The sequence below is a fragment of the Fonsecaea nubica genome (genome assembly GCF_001646965.1).
Source record: "Fonsecaea nubica strain CBS 269.64 chromosome Unknown Scaff35, whole genome shotgun sequence".
NCBI lineage: Eukaryota > Fungi > Ascomycota > Eurotiomycetes > Chaetothyriales > Herpotrichiellaceae > Fonsecaea > Fonsecaea nubica.
Genome location: NW_019173708.1, coordinates 137,758 through 161,614, shown reverse-complemented (window position 1 = coordinate 161,614; position 23,857 = coordinate 137,758). Strand labels below are relative to the sequence as shown.

General features: G+C 52.4%; 10 protein-coding genes and 1 non-coding gene across 11 annotated transcripts; 3 read left to right on the top strand and 8 right to left on the bottom strand.

Moving 5' to 3' along the window:
* Positions 1-138: 138 nt before the first annotated feature.
* AYO20_05844 (hypothetical protein) lies at positions 139-1,398 on the top strand (the record flags this gene model as incomplete). The annotated part of the gene is made up of 1 exon (XM_022644135.1): positions 139-1,398. The coding sequence occupies one exon, from the start codon at positions 139-141 to the stop codon at positions 1,396-1,398; it is 1,260 nt and encodes a 419-aa protein (XP_022499895.1).
* Positions 1,399-1,643: 245 nt separating this feature from the next.
* On the bottom strand, positions 1,644-2,999 carry AYO20_05843 (hypothetical protein; the record flags this gene model as incomplete). Its single annotated transcript, XM_022644134.1, has 1 exon — positions 1,644-2,999. One exon carries the CDS (start codon positions 2,997-2,999, stop codon positions 1,644-1,646), a length of 1,356 nt encoding a protein of 451 aa, XP_022499894.1.
* Positions 3,000-3,696: 697 nt separating this feature from the next.
* On the bottom strand, positions 3,697-7,622 carry AYO20_05842 (hypothetical protein; the record flags this gene model as incomplete). The annotated part of the gene is made up of 2 exons (XM_022644133.1): positions 3,697-7,487; positions 7,559-7,622. The coding sequence occupies 2 exons, from the start codon at positions 7,620-7,622 to the stop codon at positions 3,697-3,699; spliced, it is 3,855 nt and encodes a 1,284-aa protein (XP_022499893.1).
* A 443-nt stretch (positions 7,623-8,065) lies between these two features.
* AYO20_05841 (hypothetical protein) lies at positions 8,066-8,812 on the top strand (the record flags this gene model as incomplete). Its single annotated transcript, XM_022644132.1, has 1 exon — positions 8,066-8,812. The coding sequence occupies one exon, from the start codon at positions 8,066-8,068 to the stop codon at positions 8,810-8,812; it is 747 nt and encodes a 248-aa protein (XP_022499892.1).
* A 313-nt stretch (positions 8,813-9,125) lies between these two features.
* On the bottom strand, positions 9,126-9,198 carry AYO20_05840. The gene has a single exon. It is a non-coding gene; the product is annotated as a tRNA-Arg (tRNA).
* Positions 9,199-9,529: 331 nt separating this feature from the next.
* On the bottom strand, positions 9,530-11,185 carry AYO20_05839 (allantoinase; the record flags this gene model as incomplete). Its single annotated transcript, XM_022644131.1, has 1 exon — positions 9,530-11,185. The coding sequence occupies one exon, from the start codon at positions 11,183-11,185 to the stop codon at positions 9,530-9,532; it is 1,656 nt and encodes a 551-aa protein (XP_022499891.1).
* Positions 11,186-13,467: 2,282 nt separating this feature from the next.
* On the bottom strand, positions 13,468-15,228 carry AYO20_05838 (hypothetical protein; the record flags this gene model as incomplete). The annotated part of the gene is made up of 1 exon (XM_022644130.1): positions 13,468-15,228. One exon carries the CDS (start codon positions 15,226-15,228, stop codon positions 13,468-13,470), a length of 1,761 nt encoding a protein of 586 aa, XP_022499890.1.
* Positions 15,229-16,668: 1,440 nt separating this feature from the next.
* Positions 16,669-17,347, top strand: AYO20_05837 (hypothetical protein; the record flags this gene model as incomplete). The annotated part of the gene is made up of 2 exons (XM_022644129.1): positions 16,669-16,763; positions 16,885-17,347. The coding sequence occupies 2 exons, from the start codon at positions 16,669-16,671 to the stop codon at positions 17,345-17,347; spliced, it is 558 nt and encodes a 185-aa protein (XP_022499889.1).
* A 68-nt stretch (positions 17,348-17,415) lies between these two features.
* Positions 17,416-19,276, bottom strand: AYO20_05836 (hypothetical protein; the record flags this gene model as incomplete). The annotated part of the gene is made up of 4 exons (XM_022644128.1): positions 17,416-18,657; positions 18,728-18,814; positions 18,867-18,977; positions 19,082-19,276. The coding sequence occupies 4 exons, from the start codon at positions 19,274-19,276 to the stop codon at positions 17,416-17,418; spliced, it is 1,635 nt and encodes a 544-aa protein (XP_022499888.1).
* Positions 19,277-20,712: 1,436 nt separating this feature from the next.
* On the bottom strand, positions 20,713-21,327 carry AYO20_05835 (hypothetical protein; the record flags this gene model as incomplete). The annotated part of the gene is made up of 2 exons (XM_022644127.1): positions 20,713-21,039; positions 21,085-21,327. 2 exons carry the CDS (start codon positions 21,325-21,327, stop codon positions 20,713-20,715), a joined length of 570 nt encoding a protein of 189 aa, XP_022499887.1.
* Positions 21,328-21,964: 637 nt separating this feature from the next.
* On the bottom strand, positions 21,965-23,762 carry AYO20_05834 (hypothetical protein; the record flags this gene model as incomplete). Its single annotated transcript, XM_022644126.1, has 4 exons — positions 21,965-22,265; positions 22,327-22,741; positions 22,805-23,447; positions 23,538-23,762. The coding sequence occupies 4 exons, from the start codon at positions 23,760-23,762 to the stop codon at positions 21,965-21,967; spliced, it is 1,584 nt and encodes a 527-aa protein (XP_022499886.1).
* Between the last annotated feature and the right edge of the window lie 95 nt (positions 23,763-23,857).

Below are 23,857 nucleotides of genomic sequence, written 5' to 3'. Positions count from 1 at the left end.
AGAAACTGCGCGTCTCAGATACGCGTCTCCACCTCCAACGACCATTTGACATTTTTGACTTGACGCAGCCTCTCACAATTGACACTCTATCTCGTCCGCGCCTCTCTCTCACCACGGTATATCTCGCACATCACGTCAATGAGCATCTCACCTTGCCTCAACCACGGTGTAAGCAACTCTCGCTCCCTCAGCAAAGTCTTCTCCCGCTCGCTTTCGATCTCATCCTCCCACTTCACCGGTTCCTTTATTTCCTCTGTGCGGCCACCGCGGGGTCGTTTGACGCCCAAATCCTGGCTCGAAGAGCTCTATCCTGGTTTCTTCACCGAGACACCTACCTATCCCGACGTCCTTCGTCTCAAGCCGCTTGTCCCCGATGCCCCCTCCGCTCGCAGTCTCTCCTCCCTACGGCCTCCGCCTTTACCGTTCGTCCCTGCTCCCCAATTAAACAAGAATGGTCGCATCACTCTGCTCCAGAGGCTCAGATATCGCCGGGCGAAGGCAGTTGCACTGAACAAATTCTACAAACAAGGCATCGCGCAGATCTGGGATAATCATAAGGAATATGCCAATCTCTGCAAACGCCTTCCTCCTGAATGTCCCCCGGATGTGGTTGCTCTCTACGGCGGGTCCAACCTCAAACTTGACAACAATCACATCCAAGTTCCCCAAATCTCCCGTCGTGAGTTCCAGCTCCTGCTTCACCACGGATCGGACTATGCCCGTCTGCCAGGCTTTACCTTAGCTCTCTGGTTGTTTCGTTCCTGGGCCTCCTTCATCGCTCCAAGGATCCCTTCCACGTGTGAGCGCCCAGAGGACCGGATCAGGCAATTGAAAGCTTTGTGCAAACGCTATGACTTCTTTGTCCGTAATCGAAACGATAAATTGGACGATGTGACGGACGATTCCAAAATGAGCGTCACTGAGCAGCTCAAAGAGCTGGACACGATTTCGAGAAGGCGACTCCTGAGGTGGCACTATGTTGTGGTCGATGATCCCTTATGCAAGCTCATCCCATGGGTCCCCTTTGCTTGGACAGAATCCGCGGCTCGTTTCTTTGGCCGGCGATTTGGGGACCATTATCGCTCGGTCACCGCCGACACGGTACTTATCATGCGCGAAGGCGGGTTCAATACGCTTTCCGCAGATGATATCTACGATTACTGTGTCAGATGCGCTTCCCCGACTTTCATCTCCTACGCGAAACAAGCTTTGCAGGAGGGCCTCAACCCTGCCAATGAAGCCATGAGAAAGGCCATGGTACCCGTCCTTGAGGCACGCGCAAAAAGAATGTTGGCCATTGACTGGACGAGACTGCGTCCGGAGGTGCTTAGTCTGATTGAGCCCCTTAGTCGGTTACAAGACCGCGGGCACCCTGATTCGATTCTAGGGAGAAGGTGATGAAGACTGTCATCCTTTCTGAAGCCGACTTCTGGCCAAACTACCCTACTGCTTGAATGCTTCCGAGACTGGGTTAGAAAGCGACAGGTGCAAAAACCCGCCAGTGCTCCATCTACCTAGTGACAGTGGAAGCGACAGCCGCCCCTGTTCCCGGTTCAATCTACTGGGCTGCCTCTATCAATGAAAGCCTTAGGTTTTTGTGAGAAGGCCTCTGGTACACTCGCGTCTTGCCTAGTCGCCTAGAATCACAAACCAAACGGATATGTTTCGGCCTCGAGCAGTGACGTCTTGGGCTGCGTCTTCTCCAGCGCTCCCACCGCCTGCGTCCTGTCGAAGAACACATATGCGTCAAACTGTTTGGACAACCGGGAGCGACTGTAATGGCTCCACAACTCCGTCTTTGGCCGGTAGATGACACCGATGAATCGCTCGAGCCGATTAGCGGACAGTGCTCTGCGCGTATCTTCGTCACAGTGCGCTTTTCGCATATCGAGAACAAATCTTGGAATATTGGTGCTGTGGGCCACATACTCCCAACTGTCCTCGCGCGACGGATTGACTTTCATGATTTGCATGTCATCATCCCACTCATGTGCAGCAGCTACCGTGCCGTCATGTGTGCCGCAACCTACAAGGACGACATCGGCTAGATTCTCGCGGCAGAGCTGGCCGAGATTGAGTTCTCCCCGCTGCGTGCCCATCTCGGTATATCGTGCGTCGCCCAAGTGGCTATTGTGAGCCCATACCACAGCCTTGGATTTCCGGAAGTCAAGGAGGCGCTTCAATGTGTCGAACATGTGCAAGTCCCTCAGATTCCAGCTGACCACATCACTGTAGTACATCTTACGATAGTACTCCTCGGCATCCACCACCAACACGGCATTCTGCTCGGCGCTGTGGAATCTTTCACCGTCGTTGATTTTGGCCGAGTACTCGAGCCTCTTGCGCAGCAACTCCAGGAGCATCTTGATGACATCTTCCTCACAAGTCTTAAGATTCTCCACGTATTTGCCTTGGAGCATCTTGCGGCCGTATTGGTGTTCTCTGTTGACCCAGCGCTGCAGTCCCGCATATCGTTCTCTTGCCTCGTTGGCCATTTCTGGATCGATATTCTGTAAGTACTGGATCACTGAGCTCATGCTAGAGCCCATCGAGTATAGATCCAATCCATACACGCCCGTCTTGTCCTCTGCGGGCAATCCGTCGTTATAATCTCTCATCCAATGGACCAGATCCTGCATTTCCCGGTTCCTCCACATCCACGTGGGGAAGCGCTGAAACGGGCTCTCTTGGGATGGTGGTGTCTGCACCGGATCAGGACGCTGGCCTGGCCACCGTCGGACGTACTGATCAATCGCCTCGGCATCGGGCCAATCCGCCTCGAGCGCCAGACATTTGACTCCGTGCTCCGTGATGAGGCGCTTTGTGATTTCTGCCCGCGCAGCATAGAACTCCGAAGTGCCGTGGCTGGCATCCCCCAGCAGGACCACCTGGTATTGACCCAGCCAGTCGAACGATTTGGCAAATTCGGCCGAGTTGATGGGCGGCAGCGCCTTTGCAGCGCGACGCATGACCTGGGTGAGCGCGGCGGTGCTAGACATTTTGAATTTTGAGAGGAGACGAGAGGAGCCAGATGGTGCGGGATACCCAGGTAGGTAGGTGGGTGGGTAGGTATTATACTTGTAGTCTACACTCGCACAATGAACGAGCCCCTGAGACCTGAGACCTGAGACCTAAGAATCCAGAACCCGGCAGCCAAGAAAGGTGTCTTGTGGGTTATCACCAGTGTGACGTAGTCCTGTTATGTGGTGTGGTGTGGTGCAGTGTGGTGCAGTGTGGTATGTGGTGTGATATGATATGATATGGTATGAAGTGATGTGATAGAATAGCTTGTACCTCGTATACTGAAATACCTACCTAGTAGGTACCCAGTACGTACACGTATGTGGATCTGGAGGCAATAAACATCGGAATCAGACATCAGAGGGCCGGAGGACCGGGTGGACGGGCAGACCAGACAACATCCATCACAGATCATACATTGAATAATATGGCGAGCAGGACGTGAGCCAAGTTGTCACTATGACGCAAGGCTGAGTTGGCTCTTGTCCCTGATTGGATAGTTTGCGCGAGTACTCGGATTCAGCAAGGCTGCAACATGGTATGGGGTTTTGAAGGAGACCTGGTCATATGATATAGTAAGGCTGTTATTGATATGATCAAAGAGGAGCCACAGTCCTTGACCAAGTGACTACGCTGTATGGTCTGTCCGTCCTCGTCAAGCAGTCCTTTTAATCCTCATTCCTCATCGCTGTCCACGTGGTGCCCTTTCCGCAATTTGCGTCCACCACGCTTGCCTGTACCTGGGACTGGTACCCCCGTCCATGACTGACTGCTGCGCATCCTCGACCGTTTCACAGATTCGTTGATACTATCCATGAAACTCGACTTGTTTTCCGCAGGCACCTCTGAGTCTTCATCTTCGTCATCCTCTTGGGATGATACCTCATCAACGTTATCATGAGCGTCGCTCCCGTCCTCTCCATCCATGTCCTCGTCCGTTTCCGCAGTATCATCATCATTATCGTCGTCTTCCACGTCGTCTTCGGTCTCTGCCGCTTCAGCATCGACTACATCTTCGTCTGCATCGGCAGACGAATCGGACGTCTCTAGCTCCTCGTCCAGCTCTTGAGTGACACCCAAGTCATCCGAGTTTTCACCATCACTCACATCACTCCCACTCTCGTTTCTCTCGTCCTCCTCTCCAAGATCCAGATCACCATTCTCGAACACAGGTATTTCTGTCAAAGGAGACCTCGACTCCAGCCGCCGTCGTTGAATGGGAACATTCGGCGAAGGTCGTTCCTGGCTTTCCGGCAGTCTTGCCTTCCTGCTGCTCGTCTGTGAAGGTTTCAGTGCCGAAGTATTGCCTTGGGTCTGCTTGAACAGTTGACTTGATCCCAGAACCTTACCAGGCGTCTTGGCGATTACCGGGCCTCTTGTGCGTGGAACTCCATCATCATCAGCTGATGAGAGCGATTGGTTCTCGGCCTCGACATCTGACTCGGGTTCAGATCCATGACCAGTGCCAGCGTCCTCTTCCGAAGTATTCTCTGCCGACTTGTCCTTCTCGGAAGTTTTGCCATCTTCCTGAACATCTCCCGAAGCTTCATCGTCATCCTCGTCGTCATCGCGAACGTACTCCTGTGACAGGCCTTTCTTCGGAGTTCTTCTTGTGGTCGAGCCTCGCAACCTCAACTCCATCTTCGATGGTGTCAAAACCCGACTCGCCCTCGGGCTCTTCTCCGGGCCGTCAATCTTGATCCATCTTCCTCGTTCCTTTTTCGAATGACGAGCACGATAATGATTGGAGCACTGCTGCGCAGATCTTGTGCCCATCTTCTCACTGACCTTGTTCCACGAGATGCGGTAATGTTGCAGTTCGTTCCCGTCCGAGTCAAGCCGTAACTCGTCCAAGATCTTGCGAAACTTAGCATCCTCTGCTTTCGACCACTCGCCAGTGTCCACATCGCCGTATCGTAATTTATGCCACCACCGTTGACTGACTGCATCGACTGTCCTTGTCAACCTCTTAGCAATCTCAGCCCACTTTGGACCGAGTTCTTTGTGTAACCGAATCAGGTCCTTGTCATCTTCCTCCGTCCAATTCCTCGACCCCTCCACATTCTGAAAGTTCCGCTCACGATAGCGCAGCATCGATCGTTTGTTGCGATTTGGCAGGACATTAAGATACTCTTTCAAAAATTCTGCTCGTTTGATGAAGGGCCAGCTCCAAATGTTTCCTTTGTCCCGTGTCAAGGTGTCGGTCATCATATCGTTAAATTGGATCCGGGTGATGTTGTGGTAGTCGCAAAACGCATCTCTCCACCTGTTCAATTTCTCGACCTCGGTCTGGCTGAAGGCGCCAGTGCGTCCTTGGAGGCCGTTGCCCCTTCCGTGGCCCATGTCCTTCTCGTGTGCGGCGAGCGCAGTGCTCGCCCAGAATTCCTCCGAACACTCTTGACACTTATGCAGACCCACATGCACAGACTGCTTCTTCAGGTGATGATTGAGCAGATCCCGACTTGTAAATCTCCGGTGACATCTAGCGCACTCGAGCCGATCTCCATTGTCGGATTGCTTGGGCTTCGGAGCTCTCGTGACTTTGCTGGTTTTCTTGGCTGATGCTGCTTTGCTCACATCGACGTCGGACTTGCTGGATTGATCTGCATCAGAGTCGGAGTCATCGTGCCCTTTCTGACCTTGTTTTTGCTGCCTCCACGCTGGAAACGTCCTCTTCGCAACAGATGTCGCGATTTCGACTGGTTCACTGTCTCCATCGCTGTTAGATCCATTAGCCTCGCCGTGGGCAGAATCTTTCACCGGAGTCGAGTAGTCGACATCCGGTTCTGCTCGAGTTTTCCCTTTTGGGGTCGCGTAAGGGGCATTTTTCTTTTCCTTCTGGCGGGGTCCTGGAAAAGAATTGACTTCAGAGCGCCCAAGGTCGGCCCCTTTTGCACGGTTTGGCAGGACGTTGTCGTTCTTTTTCGACTTTACACCAGAAGGACCGGCTTGACTTGTTTGGGGGAAGATCACTTCAACTTGCTCCGTAACGGAGCGAGAGGGCGGTGATTTCGGATTGAGGGTTGGATGCCTGAGACCTGACCCTGGTGTGTATTTTTGAGCCCAGCCATCCATGCTCCCTTGCCTTTTCTGTAGCCGTGGTACGATCTTGTCTGTGATTTGCCGATTTTGAAGGCCACCTGCGTCCTCTGGCTTCTTTACGGAATCTGGCTTGGTCGTATCGTTAGGTGGAACAGAGGTAGGCGGAGAGTTGGGAGACCCCTTCCTGCGTTTGCGGGTCCTGTCCGGGCTCGGTCGCTGCGGTTGGGCACTGTTTTCAGCGTCCCGTTTACGCTTGAGGATTCCTTTCGGCATCGGAGTCTCTTTCACGATGACATCTTCTGCTTCATCGAAGACGCTAGACGGAGAGCTTGAACGTTGGTCGGACACAACTTCAGCCATCTCAACCTTTAGTTTGTCATGTTCCTCGGGCTGAAGTTCCATGTCGAGGTTGTTGCCAAGATTCTTTGCTTCCGGTCTCTCCTGAGGAGTTGCGAATACGATGGAATCCTCTTCTCGCGGCTCTCCATCCTCTACCCGGTCGTGCACGTCATTTAGCGTATTGGGCTGCATAGCTTGAGGTAGCTCCGGCATCTCGGCTTCTGAATCTTCACTGGGGTTTGAAGCGGCCTCAGCAGACGCATCATGGAGGGCACTGTGCTGCTTCATATGTCTGGCTAGCGTATCTTTTCGGCTCATCTGTTTCCCGCAAACGACACAGCGGAAGCTCGTCGTGTGGATATTGGCATGTCTTGTAGCTGCCTTGGCCGAGCCAAAGGTCAATCTACAGTTGAGGACTTCCGCTGAAGGGCAAAGAAACCGACCTTCCCCATTCGTCTTGAGCTGCGATACCCGCGTAGTAGGCGGGCCTAAAGTCTCGCCATCTGGAGCCTTCGTGCCTGTTGCAACGTCAATCTCGGGCACATAACTTGTGTGCTGATTCTCCTCTTTCTCGAGAGCTCGTTGCCGATCACGCGAGTTGTCAAGGCCCGTGTTTGACACTGCAGGAGTGCTCTTCTGACTTGCCCCATTGACAGTCGCAAATGCATTAAACCCACCACGTCTCTTGCTTTCCGTGTCTTCTGCATCACTTGTATCTGACGTCGCATAGATGTGATATGTTTCGGGTTCCGTATCTTTTAAGGGTCGGGTGTTTGGACTTGTGTCTGTAACCTGGTTGACCAACTGAGGAGAAGTTCGTTTTGAAACTCCGCCAACCGCATCGTCACTGGCGTTGTTCGACGACAGGCGGCGCTTGCGATTGCGATTTTTGGATTTCCGACGTGGTGAATTTGCGTCATTTTTAACCGCCAGGGACTGATGTTTGTGTTTGCGATTGCGATCCAGGCGCTTTGCCATGCCGGAGGATTCATGAGGAGCATGTGCCGGGGTGCGGTCGGTTCCAGCATCGGAATTGTGGTTCGAAGCTTGGTCTCGGTCGTCGGGGATTTGGGAAATGTCAAATTCTTCAGGAAGGCACGGTCAATGGCTTTGCGTCAAACGCGCCGGTAACATGACTTGGGGCTTCTTCACTTACGGTCATCAGGTTCAGACTTTGGCGGCGAGGCAGACTCGGACTCTTGACTTTGCGTTTGTCCCATGATGATAGCACAATGTGAAGAAGAGGCGCGTCATATTACGTGGAACGTGCGGACCACCAGAGGCCAAGTGGGATGAGACGGACCAAAATGCGCGTCAACTGAGAAATTGTACATGACGAGCTTGCCGCATCGAGTCGCAAACAGCCGTGTGGAGTTTGAGGTTTTGGAAGAAACAAGTGAGAGATCCCCACGCGATGAGACGTTACTCGTCCTTGGAGCTGCCCGCCTCGCGGCTAAAGGATCTACACCGTTCGGCGCGCCTTTGGCAAGCGGGGGAGCTCGCTAATGAGCTTCGCAGGGACCCATTGCTGCAGCCTCGTTGTGAGCGCCTCCATCATCTCCAGCTGCGAGGCTACTGCTGTTCATCACGGTTACCAGCATCCCGTCGAATGGAAGACTAACATTCATCTGTTTTCTCAAGCATACGCTGACGATACGGCAAGATGGTCCTCCTCACAACCACACCTCGCATTCTCTCTGCCATCTCCTCCCTCTCTCTCGATGATCGCTCGTCCCTCGCAGATCTTCCCACTACATGCGGCCAGGCAATAGAGCATACCACGCTCATCGCCATGTCCCGCCTCAGCCAGAAAACCACTCTCAACAGCCTTCTTCGCGGTACCCGTGTCTATATCCCTCCACCGCCGCCTAAACCTCAGCCCTCCCCAGAATACGTCGCTCTTATGGCAAAGCTGCGGAGAGAACAGGAACTGCGCGAATATGCATCCCTCGTATCCAGTTCCGTCTCCCTCAACACCGAAAGAGAAGATGAAGATGACGACGTGTCTCCTTCGCTGGTCCTCAACATCTTTCTGAGCATAGTCCTCTGCGCCGCTGCAATATTCTACTTGACACGATGGTGGACCAATGATGGTCTACGAGTGCTTTTGTCTCTAGCTACGGGGGTCGCAGTGGGGGTCGCTGAAGTTGGCGTATATGCTGCATATCTGAGAAAAGTCAAAATGAGTAGGGACAAGGAGAGAAGAAAGAAAGAGCGCAAGGTGGTTCTGGGGGAGTATACTGGTACAGAAACAGGAGGAATAGCCCTGGATGCACAAGGGACACCTGTCTCTGTCGATGCGAATGCGGTCATGGAAAAGGAAGAGATATGGGGGAAGGGAATTAATGGCGGGATGAGGCGGCGCGTGAGAGAGAAATGGCAGAAAGATCAAGAGAAGGTCAACACATAAGACGATAGCATCTTGCCCTGGCACCCGGAGCACCATTCGCGATGTAATAATATTAACCCGACTACTTCTCCGCCTCGATCAGAGGGCATCCCTATAGCTACTGTTGGTACCTAGGTACCTAGATTGTCACCCGCAACTAAATCCAGAGAAATGCGCCGAGGCTGTTTAGAGTGGTTACTAGGTATATCATCACAAAATATACCCCGCGGAAATAGAGCAGACACAGAAAAAGAGGAGTGCTATAAAAAAAACAAGAGAGAGATCAAAACCAAATGTATAGAAAAAAAAAAGTTGATTGAAGGTAATCATCAAAGAGGATGCGACGGGATTCGAACCCGCAATCTCTTGATTCGTAGTCAAGCGCGATACCATTTCGCCACGCGTCCAACTCTCACCAGGATATCGGAGACGGTTCAATCCGAAGATTGTTGAAGGCAATTGGTGTAACTAAAATATAAACCAAAATTATCATGAGAGCCGAGTTTTCGCCACGGCCGACTCACGTGATGACATGTATTCTCACTTGGTCTCCACAAATACAGTCACGGGTGGGGCAAGGGGAGGGATCCATGGGTGTTCTGGATAGGAATTATCAGTCTGAAGGATGATATACAACTTGCTAGAAGCGACTTAATTTCTTGACAATCTTCAAGTCTACAAATATCCACAGAATATCATGTCATAATATCCGTATCTCGTAAAACGCACTTCAAAAGGTCAACCTTCAAAGTCGTAAATCCACCTCCTGAACCAACTCTTGACCTTCTTCAATTCCTTGATTCTTGGTTCCAGCAACAACTGCCCCTCGCATTCCTTCCCAACGAACCCATTGTTCATTCCGTCCCTTACAAACACCTGCCGTCCCCTCAGCCACGTCTCTTTGACTTGTCCGATCATGGTTTTGCCTTGATACGGTGAGCACTTGTTCCGGAAGAGCATCGTGCTTGGCTCTACGATCCACTCCTTCGTGTCGTCAAAAATACAGATATCGGCGTCAAAGCCAACGGCAAGGTCGCCCTTTTGCTTTTCCAGGCCTACTTGTGCAGCAGTGTTGGTGCAGCACCATGTTACCACGTCAGTGATGGCCGAGTCTGGACCGGTCAAACCGCGGCGGGTCATTTCTGTCCACAGGATGGGGAGCCCTAGCCCAACCGACGAGATGCCTCCCCATGCGGAGAAAAAGTCGCCTCTGTCAGTCTCTAATTGTAAGGCTTTGACCTTGTCCTTGGGTTGACAGATATGTCCCGGAATGTGTGAAGGGAGAATCTTTAGATCAGGCGTGCAGGGAGAATGATCGGACACTACCGTCTTGATGACCCCCTCCTCGGCATGCTGCGTTAACTCTTCCCAAAGACGATCTTGGTTCAACTGGGTTCGGATAGGTGGGCAGCATTTGTGCCTTGTGTCGCCCAGAGCAACCTGTTCCGCAGCCAGGGACAAATAGTGCGGGCAGGTTTCGGCTGTGATGTTAATCCCCTGCGCACGTGCCTTCCTCAACAAGGGAATCGCTTCCATGGCTGACAGGTGGACGATATGCAAAGGTAGATTTGGCGCAATGTGAGCCAAGGAGAGAATTTCCTCGATAGCATAGGTCTCAAAGGAGGGTGGCCGCGACTCGAGGAAAGTACTATACGCGTCCAGGGGGCCGTGTGGCTGCAAGGGAGGTAACGATATCTGGACGTCATCTCCGACCGAGTCCGCAATGGGCGGTATCATCTCTGCATGGAACATGACAGTGGTAGGTTCATCTGCCAATTCAGCAAAGACCTTCTCGATGTCGGTGGATGATACGGCAGGAAACTCTTCCACCCCGCTGTCAATGAGAAATCCCTTGAAGCCCCTCACTCCTTCTCGGACTAGAGCCTTGAGTTCTCCCTCGTTGCCAGGGATGATGCCTCCGTAGAAGCCAACATCAACCCAGCATTGGCCTTGCGCTGCTTTGATCTTCTCTTGCAGCCCCACCACGGTGGTTGTGGGTGGTACTGCATTCAATGGCATGTCCACGACAGTGGTCACTCCACCAAACGCAGCAGCCTGCGTCCCTGTGTAGAAGCCCTCCCATTCTGTGCGGCCAGGTTCATTGAGATGGACATGGGCGTCGATCAAGCCCGGCAGAAGTATATGCGGCGAGTAGTCGGTATAAGGTGTATTGGGAGGGAAATCGGATGCAGGAACGATCGAATCAAAGGTTGCAGTGATTTTGCCTGTGACATTGGATATCACAATAGTGGCCGCGGTAAGTCGTCCGGATCGGATGGCTCGAGACGACGCGATCACAGTTATCGGAGACTCGCCTGCTGCTTCGAGCAAGCCATTTGGAGGAGATCGTGGAGGTGTCGGATAAGGATGGAAGGCTCTGGTCCAGCTAGTCATTGTTACGGTAGGCGACAGAGCACCAGGCGCTTGGACAGGATCAATATGAACAGCACAAGGCTAACAACCACACGGCGGGTGGATATGAGACGCAGAGCATGTGAACAGGGGAGTACAGTTCTTATCAACGGGGTTGATAAGCAACGCGTAAAGTCAACCACCGTCTCATAACCCTTTTTGAGAATGAAATCGAGGTGAGAACGATAACAAAGGACGAGGACAAAAGAGAGACATACTACCTTTCAGCGGCCACTCGCCCGCATCCCTCGTCTCAGCTTGGGTCACCCACAGCCACCGTCGGCAGACAGGACCTGTTGGGTATCTTCAGAAATGTCGCAGGAGGGAAGGGTGTATGCCATAGACGCGGAGGACTCCGATCAGCATCTGGAATGCCGGCACACTGTGAGAGCTGCCATTGGTGAGAATAGAGATGCGCGCCGACGCTGAGCGCGTGGGCGGTATCTGTTACTCGATCATATCGAGCAGAGATAAGACGAGACGTCTCGCCGGAACTTGAAGTTTGAATTTGGTGGGATGGTGGGCATCAATGGCGCTGACGCACGCCTGTTATCGTTGGGAAATGGAGACATGTGCCTGGTCCAAGAGGCTTTGTGGAAGGACGCTTTCCCCTATGCAGCTCGCCGGAGTTCGGGACTCGGGAGGCTTGACGATAAGGGTCCTCGGGCTTGTTCTAAGCCATATTTGGCCTCGGCAGCCTCTGGGAATGTACGTCCATTACTCGATAATAAGACCATTTTTACTCGATCAAAATTCCTGAGTGGTACCTTTTGTGTGTTTGTCTCTCTTCTTGCTCAATTTTCGCTGACATAGCGTAAAGCCGACGTAATACCTTCGCTCTGCTCCGTGGAAAATTGTCAGGCCATTCGCAGAGGAGTTCCCGCGGTCCGCGCAGGCAAGGAGTCAGCAGCAAGAGGGCGCAGGAGGCAACTCTGGTGCCCGTAGTCATCAATGAAGAGTCAGGAGTAGCTCGGAGGCCCAGACGCTCGGCGGGCAAAGAGCAGGAAGGCGATGGCGATAGGAATCGAATGATCTTGACCTTGGGAATATGGTTAGCACCACGCAGCTTAGCCTACTTGATTGAGGGCGTCATGTTCGATGATGCCTCCCTTCAATTTGCAACGGCAACCTTTTGTATCGTGGCAAGGAACACTGAGAAACATGAACAAAGCACAATTTTGAAACGTCGAAGAAAGACAAGAGGGTTTGTGAGCATGAAGGTGACGAAGTTGTTTCTTGGATTTCGCAGTCACAGGATCAGACCGAAAAGCATTATGATCACGTGTCATTGCGCAATATGACGATGAGTTTCTCTCTGCAATTTCTCGTTTCTCACAGTTTCCTCTCTTCCTTGTACCCGGTACCAACTACCGAGTCCTCGCTTCACAACTCAAGATCGCTTAGGCAACTGGTCAGGCCTCGGATGCCACACGCCTTCCACTTGCTCTGCGCCTTGAATGGGAGCGATCCAGTCCGGACGACTATTTGTATAGATCTCGATTTCAGGTTTGCTGGCATGTATCATCTCGTTCCCATCAACACTCCCGATCATTACTGCAACACCATCGCTGATACCGCTGCTTCTGCGATACAAGGTCGATCCGCAATGGTCGCAGAAGAAGCTGGTCATTTGGTTTCCAGATTCGGCATCCAAGGTAAAGGTCTTAAGGTTACCCTTTACCACCCTCATCCCTTTGAGAGGTACCAAGATATTGTTTGTGTTCGTTGACCCTGAGAACTTCCTGCAGTCCACACACCAACATCGCATCTGCATGAGGTTTAGGACCTGAAGTCTGTGAGAGAAGTATGGCAGACTTACCCTCAAGGAAGGCTCGGCTCCCCATCGCAACCGATTTGCACCGCAGAGACAGCTGGAATCAAACATTGTTCTTTTTTTCTTGCGTTTCCTTGTCGATGTTACTTTTCCGAGTTGTCTACCCAGTACAAAGACCAAGTGACTTTATATTCAATCCGGTTTCTTGCCTCGGATGTCTGAAGTGTTAATTCCATGGCTGTGTTCTTGCGGACAATTGCTGGCAACAAGCAAAGCCCAATTGTTCGTTGTATCTCCTAAATCCGACTTTTGACCAAACATCGGGCTTCAGGCTGACATCCTGAAGACCCCGACTGTCTGACTGGGGAAGTATACTGACTATCCGACGACAAAAATATCAGTCGTTCTGCAACATCCACAGGAGTCGAGACCCATGCTAGTGCTATTTGCAGCAGGGGAAGATCTTTACTACTACCTATCCACAGGCCTGTCAGGGGTATTCATGGCTACTGACTGACTGCTTAGCCTTCATCTGGTGGTTCTTCGAGGGATTTTGCTGGTCAGGCCTCGCTCGATCAATCAATGCCTTTGTCATTCCAGTATAGTCTTTGGGCAGATACCGATCAAACAACTCCTCCCAGATACTACTCTTTCGGAAGTTCACTATGCCGATATCTCGGAGCAGTAAGTCTGTGTACAGCAGGCCATCGAAGACGAGATCTGGACATTTTTCTCCTGCACCTCCTCCAGAAGGTGGGTGCCTCAACCGACAGTATTCGGTTTGGAGGATCGTTTGATATTTGATATCCTGATAATTGACTGTCGAGTCATTCAAGCTCGGAATCTGTTGCTGGAAGAATGCCGTTATCCATAAGGCCTGAGCTTGCGCGACGGTGATAGCATTGAGAGCAAGGTGGGCGCCGATAAAAGCTATGTTACGTTGGTCCAGAAAAGGTTTTGCCGACGGCACCATGAAACGATACAATCGATACGGACTCTGAGTCAGGGTTTCCCTCGAGACATTGATGGAGGGTAATCCATCCGGCAGAACCTTTCGAGGGCCTTTGCGAAGTCCTGGCATGAAGCTGAAAATCTCCTCATCCGCCTGCTTAACGAGATACTCGATCCCAACCTGTTCTTGTCCTGGAAGTCCGAGTTGAGCTGCTACGCTCGGTGGCATGAACTTGATCGGCGGAGCCACCTTCCATCCAGTGCAACAAACGAAAGTGTCGGCATGAATGATGTCACCATTGGAAAGGTGGACCTCATCACCCGCCAGAGACTTTACGTCGGCGAGATGGACGGTTATACTCCCCGTCTTGACCAATTCGAACCAGTTCGTTTCGTAATTGTGAACACCCAAGGAATTACCCATCCAGAACATTGATGCCCAAGGCTTCAATTTTTTCAGCTCTGGGTGCTTGTGATATCCGTTTGCTGAGAGCACGGGGTTAGACAGGATCTTCCAGAACAACTTGACCAATTGTCGACCAAGCCAGGTACGGTGCAGGATTCTCCGGGCGAGGTTGAACCCGCTGTCCTCAGCCCAGATGCAGGGTTCAAACAGGGTGAAGAGTCTGGTGGTCGCCATTCTTTGGATGGAAAGCTTGAAAGGAGAAAACATGACAGGCCACACCCAGCTTGGGCCGCCGCCTTGTGGTCTGATCACCATATTGACATGGGCTCCCGCCGTCGCCGCCGAATAGCAGACGTCCCATGCCGACTTGTTTGCCCCAACTACCACGACCTCTTTTGATGTCTCGACGTCGTTGGCACGATCCCTCAGCTGGCGTGAATGGAGGAAATTTCCTTTGAAACTCTCAACTCCAGCATACTGAGGTATATATGGCTCAGAGGTCAAACCCGTAGCCACGACTAGCCGATCAGCCTCTAGGCCTTTGGCTTCATCGTGCTCAGCTTGTCCCCGCACTCGGAGCAGCCACTGTCCGGTCTCCTGCAGTTCTGCCGACTCGACTTTGGTCTGAAGCCTCAAGCACGGAACCAACCCGAACTGCTCTGCAAACTGACACAGGTACTCATGCACCACAGCGCCGGGGATATGCTGTCCCGGCTTGACACCAAATCTCTCGGGTGTCATGGGGAAATCGCCAAACTCGTACGAGCCGATTATGTTGTTTGTCTTGAGGCCAGGGTATAGGCGTTCTTTGGCCCATGTTCCTCCGATGGATTGGGCGGAATCTATGATGAGGAAGCTGGCATGTGGACAGACTTCGGAGTATGTCTTGGCCATGGCGAGTCCATGCCATCCTGCGAGGGGGCCAGTATGAGTATGATGGCGTTTGCAGGGAATGTGACGAAACGAATCAGCTCACCTGCACCGACGATGACCAAATCGAAGTGCTCCATGCCGACAGGACTGCGTACTCGGTATACCCCCTCAGTGTTCAATATGTGGGTTTTCGGCAAGATGGTATATCAAGCAGCAGATCCCTTGTTGGGATCTCACCACATATTACAGTTTGAGGTTGGTGGCAACTCCTGTGCCTCCAAACGACCTGTTCTCATGTCACAATCACGGCACCTGCGTATGGTTGGCGCACGATAAGGTCAGAGATGGGTGTGATGGATTCTTGTTCTAGTTTTCTGTCAAGGGTGAGCAGTGATCTGATGGTGTATTCCGTGAAAACAAACAGCCTCGCCCTCCCTCTGCCTGCTTTCTGGTTTGAGCGTAAGCTCACCGCCGCAACTCAACACACCCAGTACCACACCACACCACGAGCATGAGATTTACCTCAAACCAGCCACCTCCAGTCAACCAAGACAGCCAGTCTCGGCACATGACCGAAGACACCGCACAAATGAGATGCAATGAAGGACATATTACATACCAATCGAGGCAACAGTGCACTGCACTATTCACCCAGCACGACAACATAAATATGATGATGTGTGGACTCAATCCGCCCTGTCGCTCTCGCCTTCGCTCGCGAGGTATGTAGGTACGTAGGCGCCAAAAGCCGATGACCGCAACTTTTCTTGATATGTAATCTGCTCGTGGATTACAGACACAGTTTTTGGGAAGGACAAGTTAGTAGTATAGGGTGTATACTACTACGGCACAGGCACCAGACACCTGGCACGACAATCACCTAGGTACCTAGGTATCTAGGTCGTAGGTAGTAAATAGTAGATAGGGTGTAGCATGCACTGTTTGGAGGTATCTCCCCAGGAAACCCAGATCGGCATATCAACTCGGCTTCTGGCTTCTGGCTTCTGGATGTATCGATCGTTACATCTACCACCAAGGCCCCAAGGCCACCAAGGGCGCCATACGGCAAGTGACATGCGGCATGGGACACGGCATAGGATTGAGGGGACGGAAATGTCCTACCTATGCACATGCCGATCGAGTTGGGTCATCCCCCTCTCTCCCCGCTTCCACAGTATCTGGGGTCATTTCTTGGTGTTGGTGATGGTGATGGTAAGCCTGACTTGACATTGGCTGGCCGCGCCTTACGTCTTACATACGACTTGTGTTATTCCCACGTCGTATATCATGTTCCGACACACCTACATACATAAATACATCAGACTTGAAGAGGCTAAACGCGAAGCTATTACTCGTCGCTTGACTCAATAACTTTTACAGTGTTATCCACAGTACAGTACTGTACTTCCCTACCCGGCACCAAGAAAAGGAAAAGGGAAGAGGAAAAAAAAAAAAAAAAGAATGGCAGACGCCCCGGTGCTCGATCTCGAAGCATTTCCCACGGCCAGGGAATTCGTGTCCAAATGCCACGAGTTCTTCAGGGAGGTTAAGAATTTGTATGTGCCTCGCTCCTCTCTCCATCACCCTTCCTTGGTGTTCCTCCTCTTCACTGATGGGTCAGGCCCTTACTTGAATCATCCATCCCTACACCAACATCCTCCGCTGACCCGAACCCAGAACACCAGGTAAAGACCTCGAGGCCCGACTGAACCGCGAGTACGGCCCCGGCACGCCCTTCTACGAAGCCTTTGCGCGGTACATGCGCGACGGCCTCCAGGAGGGCTGGGTGGCGCGCGACGAACTCGACGGGCCCAAGTACCGGCGCGGCCGCATCGCCCCGCCCACGCCGGAGAGCAGCTTCATCTCCATCACCGCGGTGTACATGGACTCGCAGGAGGTGTATCGCGGGCAATACCACCAGCATCCGTACGGGGAGATCAACTGCGTCGTCTTGCTGGACGAGACAGCCGAATTGAAGGGCATGCAAGGCTGGCAGGGGGCCGGCTGGACGAGTCCTGGCCCCGGCACGCACCATTATCCCGAGGTCAGAGGCGGTGCGTTGGTCGCGCTGTTCTTTCTGCCGGCTGGGAGGATCAGTTATGAAGCCACGCCGGATATGCCGCAGCCGGCGTCTTTATAGGATTTGGGTACTCTGCGAGGAGCTCGGGATGGGGTCATAATTTCGTAGCGGCGAAACGACACGACACGTCAATGTCGACGCTGCCACTTGATCGTAGCGGGATGCATTGGTCGTGAGAACATGGACTGTAACAAATTAACATTCTCCCTCGATTGTTGAATGACAGAGTACACTTCAGCTACTTCAAGAAGCTCATTAACTGGCATCGTGTCACTTACCGAATAGTCCGTCGCTGGCACCGGTGCACTGGGATCGACCTGCCCCCAGCGCAAAAGTCTCACCATGGTCGCAAGGATAGCCCCCAGCTGCGCATACGCAAAAGTTTCCCCGACACACCGGTGTCGACCTGCGCCGAAGGGCAGGTAAGGGCTGTTGACCGCCTTGGAGGAGACAGCTCCGTATCCGTAATCCACTGTATCATTGTCGTCGCTTTTCTCGTTCTGCTGTGACTGTGTCTGGGCCTCCGCATCCGTCTCGTCAGGCTTGTCCCACCGATGCGGGTTCCACGCCATAGGGTTAGGGAAGAATTCCTCGCACCGAGAAGGAACCCCCGGCGCTGCGAGCAGTATGTGGCCTGCGGGGACGACGACGTCGGTATCGGGGATCGGCATGGGTTGCTTGACCTTGCGCATGATGGAATGGATCGGGCTGTGGAGCCGCAGCGTTTCCTTGATGACATTGTTATGCAGCGCGAGTTTCTGCAGCGTGTCATACGTCGGGGTTTGATCTCCGAGGACATTCAGCTGTTCCTGGTACAATTCCTCGATGAGATGTGGGCGGTGAGCGAGATGGAGCATGATCCACGTCCCCGAGGCTGCCGTGTTGTGCTGGCCGCCCATGAGCAGGGCGATCATGAGGTTGGCCGTCTCTTCGTCTGACAGTGGAGTGCCATCTCTGTAACGGCCGTCCATCAACGCCCAGAGCATGTCGTGGCTACCGTCCTGGTTCCCAGTCGATCGTCGCTGTCTAATGATGTCCATGTACAGCTTGGCCATCTTCCTCTGAGCACGGTCTCGCCGCCGGTTCACGGGTGTGGGAAGCCATGGAAACATGAAATTGGCGGGTGCAAAGCCGTCGTCGAGATGGCGGTAATAAGTGGCGAATGAGGAGTCGAAAGAATCCCTGACTTCCTTTCCCTGCAGTGAGCCAGCTGCGGCATACAGGGAAATTTCTGAAAGCACGGTGGATATGTCGCATACTCCGCCCTCGCCCCGGAAGATGGCGTTGGTGTTGATGTATTGCTCGGTTTCTTTGACGAATTGGGGAACGTATGCTCGCAAATTCTGACTTGTGAAGCCTTCCTTCAACAGCTATAAAGGCGAGCGTGTCAATAACAGCGACATGCGGGATTAGAGGCTGCAAAGAAACAATTTGCCGTACTCTTTTTTGGTCCATAAACCTCGCGTTGTCCACATCGTATACCACACCACGACCGAAGACCGGCACTGTGAGTGGGCCATATACCTCCTGTTATCGGGTCAGTGCTGTGATGCCTGTGATGGAGCAGGCGTAGTCTTACTTCGGCATTGAGATCCTTCAACTTCCCATTCAAGATGAAGTTGTTGCCCTTGGCTCCCAAGTAGACCGTGACTTTCATTCCAAGCAGCCCAAATGTGAAAAAGTCACCGTACTGGACGTTCGATTAGCGAAAACTGAGCCATCAGTGGGACCAAACGCCCCCCAGTCGGAACTTTTCTGAACAAGTTTGGAGTGGCTCAAGGGTAGCGCGCGCACCTTTTCTCGGCATTTGAAGAAGAACTTGTACGGGTCTTGCCCATAGTCCACTGTGCTGCCAATCAGAGGCACCCAATGCCATACAACAGGCGGTCTGTGAGGATCTCGGAAGAACAGCTGCTTGACAATGTTGGTGACGATGGAGATCCCGATGAGCCAGAGCAGTGTGGTTAGGAGCCTCACAATGAGCGTCATCATGGCTAATACCTGAGCTGCGCCAGTGGTGTGGCGGTCTTGGGGCTTGTTCAAGGTGTTGCTTGGCTATTCGCGGTATCGGACACTGAAAGCTGATCGATTGATGGGTGCTTTCGAGAGATGTTGTGCGTTGATACATGAGGATGTGGAATCAGGGAGTCGCAGTTGGCGGTGAGGCCGAAACCTGCGCCAAAAGCGGCGATGAATACGATGCACTTCGGCGGCCTCTGTCAGCACATGTATTTATCCTACATTCCTATTTTGACATGCGCAAGGGGCGTTCGCAAGTACCCAAAACCAACTATACTGTCTTGACCAGGAGGAGGTATTCGTGGCCATCAGGAAAGTCGCCAAAAGGCCAACGGCAAGTCCTCGCGCCCTGACTTCAGCCAACGCTTTTGATAGTTCTCCGTGGTCCATCCAGAAGTTCGTATCAGCACAGCATATGACTCCCTGTGGTGCGTCCTCCACAAAGAGACTCCCTGACAACCTAGCTGACTTGATATATCTGAAAGGGCTAGACTCCATAACGTCTTGCGCATGCTCTCGCACAACCCTCAGATCTACCTCCTCGAGCCCGGATCCGAAACTTCTCAGCGCAGTGAGGAACGCCGCAGGGTGTGAACTCAGCATCCCGAACGTACAGTTCTCTCTTCCTTCTCATAACCTGGAAAGAAGCTGGGTCGAGTCAGAGAAAGATTGACGTGGTGTAAGGGGAGGACTTACCCTTGTAGCCAGCCAGCGACGCCTATATTGCGGATCCACGCATAATTGGGTGACCCAGCAGACTTGGTGGCCTGCAGATTTCCAATAGGTGGCCAAAGCATGACCAACCAGGTTGTCGCCGGCCATAGCCCTGACAAAATAGCTATCTGCACGATCTGGGAGGCACTCCTCTCTTAGCCGACTGGGACTCATGCGGACACGACGACCTTTCGCCACAATTTAGCAAACCGACATCCTCCATGGGGACAACGCTTAGATACCATGCTTTGCAAATGGCCCCATCATTTTTTCTGCCTGTAGTCCCCAGATGCCATATGCACGCGAGGACAATGCTGCCGCTTCTTGGATCATATCCTGGGTGATCTCTCTCGCGGCCAAGATCTCGAAGGTAAAGATCTCTCTACTTAAGACTATCCACCGAGTCGAATCAATAGTCGTGGCCCAGATACAAGAGGTGGCTGGAAAAACTCGAGGGCCGGCGCCATCTCAGTCTGAATCCACTACATCAGGACTGAAAATAAAAGGCAAAGGGCCCGCGAGAAGATGATTTCGGTCGCGACAGAAATAGATTCATGTGTCGGGAAACCACTTCAACACACTATTTACAGTTGCCTTATAAAAATGGCGAAACCAAAACTCCTCCCATTCCGGACACGGCTGTCAAAGTACTCGAAAGATCGACAAATTTGGATCCTCTGTAGTTCTCGATTTTAAACGTCTTGGGGAAGTATTCGTGCTTTCTGGGGGACCGTGAAGTTTGCAAAGATCGTCGGGATATCTAATGGACCTGTCGGTACGGGTCTATATTCCTTGATAATCGCCCATCGGCTTAAACTCGACGTGTCGGTAACATCCCCAAGCACCTTGAAATGTGCGTCTGTCAATTTCATCCATCCATAACACATCACAGCCCATGTTCCGTTCTCGGCACGTGAGTCTAGTCGGGCATAAGCTCTACATTCGTGGGCAAGAGGCGAGGTGTATATGGCAACATCATACAGGTAGAAGACCGGTCCGGGTTGCTTCCAGTGCTTAAACTAGACTGTATCAGAGGAGGGCAGCTATCAGAGACTTTCACTCACAATTTTCACAGCATATTCGCTCCCCTTAATATCTACCAAAATCACCATACCGTGTTCTCCTTGATTGATCAGACGCGGGTCGTGAATGTCTTCTTGATGGTTGACGAATCGCCGTAGTTTCGGTTCATCATCTTCCGTCGCCTGTTGTAAAAGGCAAAATGGCTCCGTTGAGAGATATATGCCAATGATATCCTCTCCCATCAGCTCAGCATATTTTGGGTCCTTACTGAGTCCTTTGCGCATCTTTTATCTGGGCCTTTTCGTCGTGCACACTCCAGAGTAGTAGTTGGTGGTGGCTTTAATCGCGAACGAAGGGCGCTTTGGTCTTTTAAGAACTGTCGACGATGGAGGGACATGGATCGGGCTTCCGAGGATCATCAGGTAATTTCAGATGTTTATGGAGACGGCCCACCTTGACTGATGTTCCACGCAACGACATGAAATCTCTTGCATTGGGAAACTGAACGACGCGTAGCGTTGGGCTTGCTCCACGCAGGGTCACTTCAGATGGGAAGGTTTTCCGCTCACGTGGCTGGGTTGGCGGTGAATTCTACGCGGTCCTCTTGCCTCTCTACCACTCCGCCGCGGCGACTCTCGAGGTTATCACAATCGTCACTGGAGACACGTTAGTTATCTGGACCACACCAGCATCGGATACGGGAATGGCCCATTCAACTACGGATATTTGACCATGGAGACACCAACTGGCGTTTTAGTTCAGCTGGCCAGAGGAAGAGGTGGTAAGCAAGATGAAAGACGCTCGATGGACAATCCTGTGGCCCACTGCCACCCGGTTCGTACATTTGATATACTACTCCAGCGGCTGCAACAGGTCTCTCCTGGGGAGTAGGACCTATCCAAGTGCCTTCTCTGCCTACAATCACACACTTTCGACGTGGGACAATACCATGGGCGCCTTTGTACCAGCCTCCTTGTTAGCCTCCAGTGAGGCCTTTTCAGTATCCACCTTTTCAACGGCACTCTCAGACGACTTCTCAAGCTCGAGGGCAGAGGAGATCTCATCCTGGTCACCAAAAATCTTTGCCACTTCCTCCAGGGGAATTCTTCGTGTATCGGGGAACCAGTAAAGCAGGAAGCAAACGAAGACCGTCCCGGGGATGATGAAGCAGAGATAGAACTTCCACCCTATGTTCTTGAACGCAATCGGGGCAACTTGCAACCTGTGGAGGGAAGATCAGCATTCAAAAGCCGTCGGCTACTGAAAGGGTTTCAGAGGCATACCACATGATGTTCATGGCGCAGAGACCTGCCATCCCGAGCGCAATGCCTTTGGCGCGAAGGTGATTAGGGCAGATCTCGGAGATGTAAACGAACTGGGTTCCATCGAGACAGATCTCCCACATCACCACATATACGAACAGCATGGCCACGGCTGCGCTCAACGCGCTGTTGTTGGGATTTGCAAGCGCCTCAGGCGTGGTGTACGTGGCGACCAGAGCTGCCTCGATGGCCAAACAGCAGAGACAGAATTGAATCCCGAAAGCAATCAATTTTGGACGTGCCACTCGCTCGACAACGAAGAGCGCAAGGATACCTCCTCCAATGGCGACGGTATACCAGCCGATCTGGTAGAGGAACTGCTGTTCGGTGTCATAACCTAGTGCGCCGTACAACGTCGGTCCATAGTTGTTCAAGACTGTCGATGTTTGGTTAGGTAGACTGCATCATTTTCGTTTCGAGAGAACAACGAGGTACGTACCTAATGGACCGCTCAGTTGAATTCCAGCCGGGATCAGGAAGCTCATGATTGCCCTCTTCCGATAGCTCGGTTTCTTGATCAGAGCCCAGTATGAAGAGTCGAGCGTTCTGTCAATCCGGACTTGTGCTGAAATCTGCGACAGTTCGACCGCAGCCTCTTCCTCGGTGTGCAGACTCTTGAGGACCGTTGCCGCATCTTCGTAGCGATCCTTCATGAGCAGCCATCGGGGCGACTCTGGGAGCCACGGCAAAAAGCAGAGCAGGAGAACTCCAGGTAGGGCGTTGAGGGCTTGGAGACCTCTCCACCCGTTACTATTGCCATTCTTCCAGAACCCATAGCCGATCCATGAAGCAAAGGCGTAACCAAAGAGCAGACTGATACCATGGATATCAACCAAGACTCCTCGAACACTCGGCGGAGCCACCTCACTCATCCAAACTGGAACTGTGGACACAATGATATACGCCGCCATTCCTGCGAAGAACCTGAAGGCGATGAACATGTGAATGTTAACACTTCCTGCCAGCAGGGCGGACGTCACACAGGCGAAAACAGCTGGAACGGCGATGCCGACTTTGCGACCCCATCTGTCGGAAATGGGGGACACGGCGAAGGTGCCCAAGAAGCCGCCGACCTGGTACATCTAGTTTTCCATCAAGTAGATCAGTATTTGTTACTTCCACCTCTCGAGAGTTCTCGACACATATGCAGAGGGGTTTGGTCAACAACATACGCTTCCAGTCAACCCGATCAAGTCTGAGGCATCTGGTGCAGTATCCAATCCCATCGCCTTGACGAATGAGGGCTGGATCAGAGTGGTCGATATCACCGATGCCGAGTAACCATACATGCAGGAGCCGAGACTTGCAGCGACTATGAAGAGTACATTCTGCCACTTGAACTGGCGTCGCGCTGAATGGTGGTACTCGCTCTGATCCACGGTCTGAGAGGAAGCCATGATGTCGCAATGCTGCTCAAATTCTGTCCTTGTGTTGCTGGACAAGACACGACGGCGGATTTGTCGCAAAGATATACCTCCTGAGAGAGAGTGGA